Source organism: Vitis riparia, chromosome 4 (genome assembly GCF_004353265.1).
Source record: "Vitis riparia cultivar Riparia Gloire de Montpellier isolate 1030 chromosome 4, EGFV_Vit.rip_1.0, whole genome shotgun sequence".
Taxonomy (NCBI): domain Eukaryota; kingdom Viridiplantae; phylum Streptophyta; class Magnoliopsida; order Vitales; family Vitaceae; genus Vitis; species Vitis riparia.
Genome location: NC_048434.1, coordinates 18,557,861 through 18,573,567, shown reverse-complemented (window position 1 = coordinate 18,573,567; position 15,707 = coordinate 18,557,861). Strand labels below are relative to the sequence as shown.

General features: G+C 34.6%; 1 protein-coding gene across 5 annotated transcripts in view; it reads right to left on the bottom strand.

Annotated features, from left to right (window-relative positions):
- Positions 1-15,707, bottom strand: part of LOC117912593 (DNA-directed RNA polymerase III subunit RPC5) — a 39,486-nt gene that overhangs the window by 17,448 nt on the left and 6,331 nt on the right. For 3 of the 5 annotated variants that reach the window (XM_034827242.1, XM_034827243.1, XM_034827244.1), the window contains exons 4-8: positions 14,223-14,291; positions 10,126-10,290; positions 9,538-9,585; positions 4,178-4,284; positions 3,956-4,030 (exon numbers count right to left, since the gene is read on the bottom strand). In XM_034827242.1, the coding sequence (XP_034683133.1) occupies positions 3,956-4,030; positions 4,178-4,284; positions 9,538-9,585; positions 10,126-10,290; positions 14,223-14,291 (464 nt within the window). The remainder of the gene's footprint in view (positions 1-3,955; positions 4,031-4,177; positions 4,285-9,537; positions 9,586-10,125; positions 10,291-14,222; positions 14,292-15,707) is intronic. The other 2 variants (XM_034827245.1, XM_034827246.1) reach the window with 1 other exon arrangement.

The following is a 15,707-nucleotide window of genomic DNA, read 5'->3' as shown; positions in this document are numbered from 1 at the left end:
AGTAATAAATGTGAGTGAAAATGGGGTGGCCAACTTCAAAAGCAGAATATTAGGGCTAAATAATAAAATTTGTCTGCATTCTCTTTGCTCCCTTAAAATAAGCATGTATTAGCATAACAATTACCACAAGAATCCAAACCAACTTATTTTGCAACAGTAATTACATTATTTATGTTATAAAGATTCTAATATCAAGAGCACTAATTCCAATTCCCATGCTAGTTATAGATTTCTCCATATACTTAAGTCTACAGCAGTTTGAGAAAAAGTAGATGCATTTAAATTTCAAACAATATAAAAAAAAAAAAATTGATATTTTCCACTGTCAGTGCAGTAAATTAAACATCAAAAGGTAAGTAAAAAGGTTTTCATGAAAGTTTATTTGGCATTAACTAAGCATTTTCTTGTTCTAGGTCCAGAGTTTGGACTTCATTCAAGATCTTCTGTATAGGGTGAAATCTCATTCTATTAAACAAATCATCTTATTGATATCAAGGATGAAAATATCGAAAATCCACGGCATACAGATGCTTCGATTTTACAAAAATATCAAAAATATTGGACAGAAGTTTTGGAAGAAAAATTCAGTGAGAGGGAAATTAATCGAAACTCAAGGAAATGCTGGAAAAAAAAAACACTAAGAAATGATTAAAAAACTGATAGTACACAGGTAATAGACTAATTAAATTATATAACAAACTAATAATTAAATTGAAGTATTAAACTAATTAAACATAAAAAATATGCACAAGTACAAACTCATAAATTCATAATTCCTAATAATCAACTTATATTACAATTAAATTAGATTATATAAAATATGAAACTAATATTTAAAATGAACAAATTAAACAATTAAATCAAAGTAAGATAATCATTTCTTTTATAGGTAAGCAAGAAATGCATTAAAAAGCGCCTAAAGTAAGATAATCATTTTTATGATCAGTTCTTCTAAAAGAATGTGTTTTATTCAAGTGAAATTCTTATTTTTCATATAATTAGATCTTTTACTCTTTTTAATCAAAATTTAACACTAAAATTGTAAAAATCATTCTTGTTACCAAGTTTTTACCTTTAAATTTTCATATATATACCTTTTGACATTACTTCATAAGAATAAAAACTATCATTTAAATTTAGATAAAAATATAAAGTGGGATTTTTAAATAAAAATATATAAATTTTTCTAGATCCATTTTTTAGATTATTCCAAATATTCTTTAAAAAATCAAATTTTAGATTAAGATAAATATTGAAACCTAAATTCACATCCACAAAATACTTTTTTCCCAAAAAAAGGATTAATTTTAAAATTTCAAGACTAATATAATATTATTTGTAAACTCCTTTTGCTCATATTTGTAATCATTCTTTATTTTTATTAAAATTTCCTTTCAATACATCCTTTTTAGATTATTCTCAATATGTCAATGATTTCAGCAATTTTTTGGCCAAAAATCGGCAATACACCACTAGCCCAACTTTCCTCCAATTTTTTTTTCCAATGATGCCGATATCTGAAATATCAGTCATAATTTCAGCAATTTTGCCAGTTTGTTCATCCCTAGTTGATATCAAAGAAATTATGAACACAAAACATGCATTCATAGTACTTTTGAAAAGGCTTGTACAAAGTCCAATTAGACAAGAAGCAGGGACAAATGAACATGCTTAACAATTGATACGATTTGCAAGGTGAGTGATGCAGGGAAAGAGATCATTGGAAGTGAAGTTTCCAAATCCTTGTCTAAGAAGGGAAATTAGTCAAAACAGGGATGATAAAATTCAAGGGAAAGATGTCCTCAGACAATACGGTCTCTGTTAAATGCCTTTTTATCAAGATTTGGCTAATGGGGTGAGAAGGATTTTCCAGAAGAGGAATTTGGGGCACTTTTCCTTCCAAAAAAGTGACAGCATTTTTTTTTTTTTTTATTGGAAACGACACAAAGATATATTGATAGAAAAAGAAGTACAAGAAGAAGGATGAGAAACCCTCCCGCCAAAGACAACTAAATTACAGGAAAATGCACAGAAAACAAACGAACTCAATATAAGGACCAATCCTTATGGAGTACACACCGCTAACCAATCATGTTGAATCACATTAAGGGGAGTCCCCTTAAATGCCTTGGAACAGAAAGCCCAAAGAGAAGCAATGAAAACAATAGAGTCCCAAAGGAACTCTGAATTTCTTGCTTTATCCTCGAAAATCCTCGTGTTTCTTTCCTACCACACAACCCGAATTAGAGCAATGCTCACAGCTTGCCACAAAACTATCCCCCTCTTAGAAGTACCAAAGCCTTTAAATTTGATGGACATCATGTCAGATATGCTCCTCGGGGGAACCCAATCCATCTTAGCTAACTGAAATAACCTGTGCCACAACCCAATCGTCAAGGAACAATGAAGAAAAAGATGATCTATTGATTCCCCATGCTTCATGCACAGAATACAAATATCAGGACTAAGGGCTTTGTAGGGTCTTCTCACTTGTAGCATGTCATTAGTATTCACCTTCTTGTGTGTCACTAACCAGAAAAAGTGACAGCATTCTTCATCTCAGCAGCAGTTCAAAGAAGGATTTTAATCACAGACCAGCTGGTGAAGATGGGGGAGATGACTCCTAACTGATGGTGATGTGTAAGAGGCACAAGAGGAGCAGCTCACATCCTTTGTTGTCTTTCAATGGCTAGAGACCTATGGGCTTTGATCTTCATTCTATTTGGTGTAATCAGGCCTCCTTCTAGGAGGCATGGGAAGTTTGTAATGTAGCTCCTTTATACTTTTCTTAATCAGAAATAAACAATGATTTAAGTACTCATTTTGGAACACAAACTTCATCATGGAGAAGCAAAGAAGAAGAGGATGATCTTTCTTCCATGGAACAGTTGTATAAGAAGGAGATTAGTCAAAACAGGCATGATCAGTCAATGGAAAGTTGTCCTCAGATAACAAGATTTCTGTTAAATCTTTTTTATAGAGATATGAATACTGGGGTAAGAATGATTTTTCAAAAAAAAAAAATTAATAATAAATTGAGGCACTTTGGCTGACCAAAAAGTGGCAATGTTATTCATGTCAACATCAGTTTAGAGATGGATTTTGACCATAGACAAGTTGGTCAAGGTGGGGGTGATCATCCCAAATGGTGGTGATATGTAAAAGGAATAAGAGAAAACTGATCACATCCTTTTATGCTGTCCAATGGCCTGGAAACTATGGCTTTGGAATATCCTATTTGGCCCTAGATAGGTGCTTAGGTTCTATAAGTCAAACCTTTATGCTTTTTTTAATTGGGAACAAACAGTTTATTTTAAAGAACATAAATGTATAGTACAAAGAAGGATGAGATAACCTTCGAAGAGGGTTATAATGACAGTTCCTTCATGCTTAGCATGGTGTAACTGGGAGGGCTTTTATAGAAGGCCATCCAAGGGGATTGAAGATCCAGTTTGGAAAGAAAGGAGATTTTGCTTATATGTTTATCTGTTTGGTCAGAAGAAGTAGATCAAATAGCAGAAGATCCTCCTTTGGGTTCATTCAAGATTTGAGAGAGATATAGCAGGAGGTTTTGCAGATCCATATTCTTCTTCTTCCTATTGTTTTTTGAACTATGCTTGGATGTACCTTGTATACCACGTGTGTTCATGGATTGTCTATTTTTTATGTCCTTTTATATAATTTCTATTTATACCTACCAAAAAAGTGATATACAATTCAAACCGAAAAATCCCTGGTCCTTGATCAGTATTCATCAATAAGAATGTCAAGCATATTTGCAAGTACAGAGAATAAAAACAGGAATGAAGAAAAACAGAGTGCACACAGAATTAGAACCAAATTTTTTTAAATATAATTTTAACAAAGCTCTAGGCATTGCTAACCCCCCACTATAAATGTAAGGTACATAAATTATCACAGATTCATGCAACCAGAAGCAACAGGATAAGAATACCTTCTTGAAAGACCTTTTGATCTGTTATCATCATTAGACACTCCGGGGGGACACAAGGAGTTGACATATTCATACCTTCACATTAAAAAAAAAAAGATAATAATAATTATAATTATTAAAAATATTAAATAATTAACATATTCAGACAACATTTAACCCCTTTGATTGAAAACAACACAGGAACAAAAAAAAAATGCATTGATAAATAAGTAAAAGGCATACGGGCTCATTAAAAACTGGATAGGAGAGTTGTCTTCTGCCACCATTTTTTGTAGATATCTTGCTGAGAAATCACTCTCCGAGCTATGGTACTTGAGTGGAACCCAACTCTGTGGGATAGAGTGGGGGTAAAGAAGGGGGAAGGAAAAAAAAAGGAAAACAGCTCAATGAATCCATAGTTTGCAAGCAATGTAACACAAAATCTAAAAGCACCAAAGGACAAGGTGGGAAGTTGCAACAATATCCCACAGTGACAGACCATAACATGCCAATGAAGAAAGAAAGCATACTAGATAGAGGGAGGGAAGATTCCACAAAAAGAATGCAACATATCAGTCACCAATGATAAACATCCAGAAGATCACCTGCTTCTCCTATTCTATGAATATCTAAGGATCATTTTTGTTAAATAGCAATATAGAAAATGAAAGTTATTTAAGCACATATTAGGCATCATCTATGAACAATGCAACTATGCAACATAAAAAGGGACTGGAAAAATGAAATCCATGTCAGAAACTATATGTGATATTGTTATGTTATCGATGTCTAAAAATAACAGCTGTCCTTAATCCTATCTCATATATGGCATGACCTCACAATCAACACTGCAACAACCATTCTGTACCATAATTCTCTTCAACTTTTTACTCCCCCTCTTCTTCTGTTGGATAGGCATATAAAGATGTGTAAAACAGCACCAACCAAAAAATGGGGGGCATACCCAATGTACACAAGAAGCATGACAAAGGAACCACAAGGAGAATGAAATAAGAAAATTATATAAAAATAACCTACCATCTAATTAGACCATCTATGAAATCTAACAAGGAGCACTAAACCATCTCCAATAGGACTATACACAACTTCTCGAGGGATTTGATGGAAGTCTCCTACAATTTCTTTTTTTGACTAGCAAACCATGAGAATATATTAAAAGCGCTTGAAATAGGCGACCGCGCTAGAGTACACATAATGCATATAGACAATGTTTTTAGAACCGGACCGGTCGTTGAACTGAAAAAGTTATTGATTCACAATTCAATGTCGGACCGATGGTTCAATCGTAGTCGAACCGGTGATGTCATAAATAAATAATTTATATATTGTATAAAATTAAAAATAATTGTAAAAAATTAAAAACATATAGTTCAAAATTTTTAATATTGTTTTATATATATATATATATATACATGATGTATCAAATTAAAACATAAAAATAAATATAAATATCTTAATATTTTAAATTTTATTAAATAGAACGAATATAATATTTAACTTTGAAGATATATTTAAAGATGAAAAAAAAAATTATACTATGTAATTTTATTTATGTCTATCTCGTATTTATCATTTAATAATTATTATAAAAATAAATATAAATGTAAATATTTGTATTTATTTAATGGTTTTATATGATAAAAATTTGAAAACAAAACATATTTTTATATAGTTTGTTGTATAACATAATTATAGAAGTATTGTATAGCCTAGTGGTCAAGGGACCTTTTAGCATAATGGACATCCAAGGCTCAAATCCCACCAACAGCACATATTGCATATTACTTTTCTTCTTTAATCAATCCCACGTTGGTAGGTGATGAAATAATTGTGGTATAGAAATACCATGTGACCATAATGACTAGCAACTAAGTCTGATAAAAAAATAATAATAATGACTAGCAACTAAGTTGGGTTGAAGGATGGGTAATGAAATTGGGCCAAGTAGGTTGAAACCCAATGTAATTTTGGGCAAAAACAGTACATGGTCGATGCCAGCTCATCCAGTCTAGAGGTCTAACTATCGGTTCGCACAGTTCATGGTTAGTCCAATGCTAAGATGGTTCAGTGCAATCAACTAGATCAAAAAGACCGTCAGTTGACAATTAGACCAGTCCTATCCGATTTCTAAAACACTGCATACAGATAGCGTTAGGAAAGCAAAAAGGAAGGCAGACAACAAAAAACCTCTCTTTCACTAATTAGTACTCAACCACTCTACAAAGCCTAGAATACTCATCGGAAAATCATCTATGTACACTCTAACTCAATCCAAAGAGATACACAACAAGATTTAAGCCCTGTTTGAGAACTGTTTTCAAGAACAGTTTTCTGTTTTCTAGAACAAAAAAACCGGAAAACACTTTTGGCAACCAGAAACTGTTTTTTGTTTTTTGTTCTCAGAAAATAGAAAATAGGGTGTTTTCATAGAAAATCTTTTAGTTGTTTTCACTTATTTTTTAAGAGTTGTTTTAAAAAATAATTATACAAGCATATATAATGATTAAAAATAAAGTTGTGGACATAAAAATTATTTTTAAAACATATGTAAAAATATTAAAAACGAGTTAAAAACATTTTAAATTCCCAAAAAAAGTTTTGTTCTATAAAACATCAGAGAACGGTTTTCAAAAACTGTTCTTAAAAACTATTTTTTAGAACTGTTTTAAAAAACAATTACCAAACAAGGCTTTAATTGCTTGAATCGATGATTTTGCATCTTCAAATGATCTCTTATTCATTTCCTTTCATAAAGTCTAAAACAAACACAAAGGAGTAGCCCTCTAGGCTTTCTTCTACTTCCTCCCCACTAAGAGCCATGCCAACTCAAAAGAGCTCCTCTTATAGAGGAATGCATCACCTAGGACACTTCGAATAGAGAAAAAATCAGTTGTCCTAAGATTCTCACTTTAAAATGGTGAAGCACCAAGTGATCATCTGACTCTTTCTCACTTTTACACATGAAACATCTGTTTGGAATAATTTTTTTTTGATAAGTAAAGAGAAATATATTAAACAGAAAGAGGAGACACCAAACTAGTGCCCTCTAGGTATACAAGGAGTATACAAAAGCAGCCACAGAATTTGTTTGGAATAATCCATCCCCTCCTAAGTCGATCTTTCCCCAGATAGCTTCCAAAGCAAAGAAACCCACTTTCATTGGCACTCATACGTCCAAACTACATACTTCAAGAAAGTTTGACTTCTTCCTTGAGCTAAGAAAGTGTGGAAAGATTTGACAGAAAATATAACTCTGAGTTCCACATTTGCAACCTAACACCAACGCTAGACCTTCCACATTTGCAACTCCCCTTACTAGAATTAGTTCACTCTTATCCGTATATATTTCAAGGCCAAAAATTGCCTCAAATGCTCTTGATTAGCATTACATAAAATTAGGATGTCATTAGCAAACAACAAATCAGACACTTTCATTCCTTCACCGCCTCTTCTTCCCACTTTGAAGCCTAAAATGAAGCCCCCCTCTCTAGTATTCTTCAAAATCTGACTCAACCTTCATTTCTAAAATGAAGAGATAGGGAAAAAGAGAGGTGCCTCAATCCCCTAGAGCTCTAGGGAAAGTTAAACAGTACCCCATTGACAAGGATAGAGAATTTCACCATAAATATGCACCATTTGATCCATTTGACCCACTTATCACCAAAGCCTATTTTATCTAACACTATTAACAAGAATTCCAAATTTACATGATCATAACCTTTTCATTGCCTAGCTAGCAAATAACCCCGCTATTAGTGTTCTTCAGCCTCAAATCTAAGGCTTCATTTGCAATAAGAACTGTGTCTAAAATTTGCCCACCCTCCACAAATGCATGTTAGTAAACAAAAACCACTTACCCTACCACCTTTTTTAGCTTATTAGCTCGAACCTTAGCCAAGAGCTTGTACAGCCCCCCAACTAAGTTAATAAGGTCAAAAATCTTTCACATCCTCCACTCCTCCTTTCTTTAAGACTAAAACCAAGAAAATGGCACTTAAGCTTCTCTCAAAAAAATCATAATTGAATTGTTCCTTAAAGAAACCTATCACCTATGATTCTGCAAAATCCAAACTCATTTGTTAAACTACCATAGTGAAACCATCTAACCTTGGAGCTTTGTCCTCGCACAAACCAGACAAGGTGGCTAATACTTCCTCCCTGTACAAAGGAAACTCCAAGACTCTAGCATCCTCACTTCCCAACGCTTCAAAAGTCATCCCACTAATGTTGGGTCTCCAATCACCCACTTCCAATCAAAGATTTTGGAAGCCCTTAGAAACTCATTCTTTTACATTTGCATCCTCAAAAATCCCCATTCACTCTAACTTTGGACAAAAAGTTTATTCTTCTCTGCACTTCGGTCATATTATGGAAGAATTTGGTGTTTATTTCTCTTGGCTTTTGCCTCCACATAGTTTCTTCCAATGAAGCCCACTTATTGAACTCAATTACTGCTAACCTTCTGGTCTTAGATTCTTTGACAAAAAGGGCTACTGAAAGGGAAATAATCTTCTTTTCAAATCCCACCATTGCCATCCCCACAAAGCTACTGAAAGCCATCAACTTATTGAAGAGACAATCTGAGGGATGCTCCTCTCCCCTGCTGGACAACAGTTAAAAGTTCTTCTTTAAGACCTCCTTTTCCTCTATACCTCACCATGAGCCCCTTTCCTACTAATCCTCTCAAAATATTCTTCAGAAATTCCAACAACGTGCCATCTTGGAATATCATAATAGACTATTTTCGACTTCCATGGGTCCTATAGGCCTCCTTTAGCTATTGTTGATGATCCCAACCTAGATGGATTTCAAAATTGATGAAAAAATAGCATATACTCCTAAACATGCAAGTGCAAGATGTTAGAGACATGTATTGATTACATATAATACATATAAGGTGTAGTTTAGTGTTATCTTGCTTAGAAGATTTCTAGGTTTGTCGATGTATAATCTTTGTACTTCATCCTTTTAATATAAAGAATTGCTCCCTTCACAAAATTCTCACATGTTAGCTTCAATAGTGCTCTATGGACAAAATACCACATAATAATTGTATAGGTTTCGGTATGTACACCCTAGGGTTGGGCCTACATGGTGAGGTCCCTAGATGAGCTTCAAGAGATGTTATACTTATATAGGTTTTTGGTTCCTTTTGTATAGTCCTCCTTGTAAAGCGGAGGTTTCATTGGGTCCTTTGATCAGGTTTGTATATCATGGGGAGGATTTCTCATCCTTCTCATGTTTTTTTCACTTTAATTAATACATCTTTTGTTTCTAATTAAAAAGGGAAAAAAAAATACTACATAATAATAAGAACAACAGACCAATAAAAAACAATAGTAATACTAAGAATTTTATGCTGATAACAATGATGATGATCATAAGAAGTTAAGAACCACATTTAACTTTGGCTAACTGAAAAGGCAACCATCTTCAGTTACTTTTTCTTAGATTATACATCTAATTTAGAATGCCTTCAAATGCATCAACAATTAACCATTAGTGACAAGATAGCCCTCATTCTGGAAAAATAGGCAATTCATTGAATATCAATGGCATCATTGCATAATGAAATGCCATACCTCTGCAGCATCTGTGTTTTGCTCATCCAAAATTCCCATTATCTTGTTCTGCACAGGAAGGATTGGTATATAGAGTTTTAACTCTATTTCAAAGTAAATACACATTACAAAAACATAAAGGGAGAGACAAAGTGGACTAATATAAAATCTAGTTAAACTTCAAGGAGTCCTAGCAGGGCACCACACATCCTGGCATTTGCTTTAACCAATTGGACACCTTGATGGGCTAAGTTAGAAATTCTACCCTACTTGAGATAGGTCTTATTCTTTTTGTAGTCTGTAGCCTTTCCCTTGTTTATCTCTAATCCTTTTGTCTATGGGTGTTCCAGAAAGGACTCCTAGACCTTCTTTGCACTTATTCTATTCTTTGCCACAATATACTTGTTTATTGATTTTAAGAAAAAATTGAAAATTAGATGAAGCCAATTCAGAATTATCAGATCACAATGTCAGATAACAAATTGTTCTAAACCTGGATATGTTGGTGCCCCATCAATGCACATAGTCAGCCCATATACTCCAGACTTCTGCACAATAAATTGCTGAGTCTAGTAGCATGATAGATCATAGATTCATAAAACAATTTACCTGTTTCTTCAATGACCCAACAGATTCTCCTTCATTAGAAACCTCTAGCTTAACTGCACTGTTTGTGTCGCCTGTAACATTGTTCTTTCTTTTTGCACCACCAGAACTGAGATATTCCATTGATGGCCGGAGCTGCACCACTGCATGAATAGGGTTCAGGTGTAGCTGCAAGAGGTGGGGGGAAAAGAAAAAAAATAAAAATAAAGCTTCATTACTTTAGATATCCTTTTTTCTTCTAATGATAGGCCAACAAGTACCTCATTAAAAGAACCTAAACAAAAGGGGCACACCAATGTACACAAGGGTACAAAGGACACCGAAAGGACTTCCTAACCCTTAACATCAAACAAACTAAAATTTTATAAAGCAACAGTATAATACAAAAGTTGTCATAATACACTTACAAAATCAACAAACTCTTGTGCCTTGCATTTAGCAACTGGTAATCTTGGTTCTATGATCAGATCAAGTAATCCAGGTTATAGATGATGAATTGACACACATGCCATGCAAAATTCTATATATACATACATACATACATACATATATATACATATATACACATTAGTGACATGGCATAAAAATTGCCCAAAAATCGGTGATAATCGGCAAAATATTTATACAAGGCCGAAAAAAAGGTGAAAATAGGGAAATATTGGACACTCAAGATTTCGAAGGAGGTTATCGTGTCAGTTGCCTCTGATACACGATATTTCAGCAATATATCCTCGATTGATCACAACATTTTAAACCTTGATTTAAAGTAAGCTAGACAACATCAAAGGCATTAACTACCATTCACCAAAATAGAGATGCCTGCACAGAATAATCATAATTAGGCAAATCAAAAACATTGCTGGCCACAAGAACTGGATTTCAGCCCCAAGGTTCAAAGCTCGGCTTATCCCTGTCAAAGATATCTCAAACAAGTGCCCTATGGTGTCAGGTAAAGTCAAAAACATGCATAGCCTTCATGTTTGATTCATATTGTTGATTTCAAAACTCTGGCCAGAGAACTGGTGACAAGCCAGAGGAAGATGATGCCAACATGAAGCACATGTTAAATGCACCACATCCCACATATTTCCCTTTAATAGAAGTCCTACATGAAGTCCAGGTATTGGACCACAGGGGACTTGAGCACATGACACGTAAGTCCACTTTGAAAAGCTAGGGAAGAAAACAATATATTTTTTTCATTAAAAAAAATATAAAAATAATGCCATAACAAAGTTTCTTGATCTAACAACACTAAGCTTCTAAATTAGGAAGAGGGTGGGGAAAAAAATTTATCAAAAACAAAAGATATATTGATGATAATTTTTTTTTGATAGACAAAGAGAAAATTTATGATTAAAACACGCCTAAAAGGGGGCGCTCCCCATGTACACAGGCAGTATACAAAGAAAGCCAAACCCGAGGCCACAAAAACAAACACAGACTAAAAAGGAAAACAGCTAAACTTCAACCCCATCACCCAAAAAAATCAGAAAGGAGAGATAGTCTAAGTCCAGAAAAGGTTTAGACCACTCTAGAAGAGACCGAAAAAAGAGGTTCCTTAGACTCGTATCTGACATTTCTTCCTCTTGGAACGTTCTTCGGTTTCTCTCTCCCCAAATGCACCAAAAGAGACAAATAGGCGCTAATCTCCACACTGCTTTCCTTTTCTTCCCTAGACCCTTGATTTTCCATTCGCCTAGCAAGTTTCTCACTGAAGCTGGGAATACCCATATCACCCCAAAAGAAGACAACACTGAATTCCATAGTTTCCTAGTCTTGTCACAATGAATAAGGATATGGTCCGCCGATTCCTCATTCTCTTTACACAGATTGCATCTATTAACCATAGACCAACCCCTTCTCATCAACATATCAATAGTAGAAATTTTACCCCAAACTGCTTCCCAAGTAAAAAAACGAGTTCTCAAAGGGGCATGTGAACCCCAAACCTCTTTGGCCGGAAAGAAAGGGCTATTCTCACCCTTGAAAGACCTATAATAAGACTTAACACTAAACTTTCCCCTCCTCTCAATCTTCCAAACCAAGAAATCCTCCCCATCTTGAACCTTTACTGCAGAAATATATTCCAGAAAACGACTCACCTCCTCCAATTCCCAATCTTGAAAGGATCTTCTAAAGTGCACCTCCCAAACCCCACCACCCCCTCCTTGCCTCCCCCAAAGATCAGCCACTGCAGCAGAATTGTTTGTTGCCATTCTGAACAGCTGAGGGAACATATCCTTTATTGATGATAATAAAAGTTCAAGACAAGGATGAGAGGTCCTTCCCACAAAATACAAAATCTTATCAAAGTAAGACTAGACACCTCCACTCTACAAGGAGAACTATACACATAGGTATACACAAAATATCTCAAAAACCGGAATCAACTCCACTCAATGTTATTCACCCTTTTTGAATTACAAACCAAAAGTCAACTATATTGAATAACATGAAGTGGAACTCCTCTAAAAGCAATAATAGAAGAGGTCCACAGGGAAGAATAGAAGTGAAGTAGATCTCACAACATTCCTTCCGTTCTCCACTTTTCCTCTAAAATCCTAGCATTTCTCAATTTCCACACAATCCAAAGTATAGTGAGACAAACAATTTACTAAAGAGTCTCGCCTTTAATGGAAGTCCCCAATCCTATGAGATTATCATCATACCACCAATACTCATGGGCAGAACCCAATCCATCTTGGCTAGACTAAAGAGCTTATGCCAAAGCCCTAATGTTAATGGGCAATGAAGAAAAAGATAGTCAATCGATTCTTCACTTCCCTTGCATAAAATGCACCAATGAGAACTAAGAGATTTGTGGGGTTTTCTCAACTGTAGCCTATCATTGGTGTTTGCCTTCTCGTGCACCACTAACCAAGCAAAGGCCTTGACCTTTGAAGGGGCTTTTGATTTCCAAACAAATTTGGCTAAAAGAAACAAAATTGGATTTCAAGAACTAGACAAGGCCAAGAAAAAAAAATTATTGAGAATAAACCTAAGGAGAATAAAGACCAAGCACGTAAATCTACGGCATCAGGAGACAAGAGCACTGAAGTTAGTGAAAACATAAATCGTTCGAGAAAGTCAATTTCTATATCAGTAAGATTGCAACAAAAGTTAAAATGCTAAGAAAATGGATAGGAATTTCTTAGGACACTAATTTGTGGTAAGCAATCTAGTCTCCTCAAAGTGATCATGCTAACTCTTAACACTCCTATTCATACTTTAAACAGAATAACAAACTTTTGTCAACCCTTGCTTTCTCATGGAATCCATAATTGCATTTTGAAAACAAGGAGACCAAACTCATAATGACAATTTTGCATAACAAAACCAGAATGTCATGATAAAGCATTTTGACAGCACTAAGCTTCCAAATTACAAAGGAGATGGCAAAATATTAAAAGGATAGTTTTGCAGTTAATCAAAGTACTGGCCATGTATTCTGACCAAAAATAAAAAAAATACTGCCCATGTAATTTTGTAGGACATGAATTTGTAGTCATCAATCTAGTTTACTTAAATTGATCATGCTAACTCTTAATCAATCCCACTATTCATATTTTAAACCACAAAACCAACTTTTGTGGAGACTTGCCGGCATTCCCATGGCCCATGTACTTCCTTTTTCAAAACACACTGCCAGCACGTTTGCAACTATATATATATCATCCCATCAACTAAGGAGCTGGAAGATTAATCCATCATCCAGTCAGAAATCTTATTAGCTCGTCTTACTAAAATGATGCCTTGCATAAAATTTGGCCCCAATAAAAGTTTATATAGTTTTAACAGACCCAAGGGTACAAAAGAACTGGCAAGTTCTTATCCAGGCACATCAATTGCCCTAAAAGCACCTTAACAATAAAGTCAAATCATAATTGGAGACAATTATCTTTCTGACTGGCCTCAAAGCATAAAAAACCACCTTTAACAATTCTAATAATTTCAACCAACTCAAAATTTTTACTGCCTTTAACAGATCTCATGCCTTAGGAACAATTCAACCAATCTCAACCATATTCAAGATCAAAACAATAGTAGATTAAGCCTTAAAAAAACAGATCTAAGATATATGTAAACAAGGAGCATACCTTATTCCCCATCAAAACTCCTACGACATAGCCAGTTGTTTGAGGTGGTTTCCATGAAGTCGACAAAGTCTACATAGAAACCAAGAAAAACGATGTCATGCATCATCACCACATAATCATTGGCCAATATGAGCTAATAATGGCAAACAGGACCACAAAGACATCCAACATTTACAAATATAAGTTTCTGTAAGGAAATACAAACCTAAGGAAAAACAAGTACAAAGCATAAAAACAAGAACAAAAAAGGAGTTGTATGAAGGAACAAACTGATCTTTAGAGCAGCATAGGAGAGAACACTATCACCTTTTTTTTTTTTTTAAAGGTAGGAACAAAAACATCTTCATTCAATAAATGATGAATACAAAAAGGATAAGCAAGCCTTCAAAGATGTACAAAAGTTAGCTAAAAAGTAACCAAGCATCCAACACCACAACAAAAATAGCCCCTCCTCTCAAGGGGTAATACCCCTGTAATACAAATAGAAAGACATTATACACTCAAGGGGAAGAAAATCTCCAACAAAAAAGGTCAAGTGTGTTGCTTCTGGTTTGGCTAACCAGTTAGCTACTTGATTAGATGAACGAGGAATTCAAGAAAAGGAGCATCCCCAACCACAAGCAATGTCTATAATTTTGCACACCCAATTGTCAAGTTTCCATGACCCTCTTTCCCTTTTCAACAGCTAGGATAGTACAGTAGTGAAGTCTCACACCACTAATTGATTGGATAAACCTAAAGCCTTGGCATGCTGCAACCCTCCAATAATGTTAATATCTCTACCTCAATAACCAATCTTGCTTTTACATGCTTTGAGTAAGCTCTCAATACTGTACATGAATGATCTATAGTAGCTCCTCTTGTACCCCAACTATCTAAGATTACCTAAGGAACAACTGTCAAAGGTTAATGATTGGAGCCAAAATATATGCTCCGATGGCACATACATAATATAATTCACGCAACATCAAAAGCTCAAACCATCCAGCTTAACTTGCATTCATGCTAAGACTCTAGCTATGGATATAACTTCTATTTTGAACCTAACTATAGGTTTAAGGGATAAAAAAAATGATAAGTGCAAAAGTCATTATCAATTATGGAAGTAGAAAGGGTTAAACATGCATAATTGAGAGACTTGGGACTTGTGAACTATGAAGAGTCTAAACAAGGGCGTAATGAGCAAGCCATAGGCATGAAATACTAGCAACAGATGTTATAGATTAAGATAGAGGGCAAGCAACCATAATGGATGAGGGTTGAAGCAGATGCAATCAAGTTCACATAGAAATTTGGAACTCAAAACCTGGCAATAGCACACACTCTAACTTTGAGGTTAAATCTAGAGCACTTCCCAAATCAATTTTGGGCAAGCTATATATCATTTTGAAGCTTCGGAAGTCAAAAGTCCAACACTTCAAACGGTGCACACAAATCGAAGCTGAAACAAAAAAATTATGGCCATTTGAAGACAATTGGGCAAAG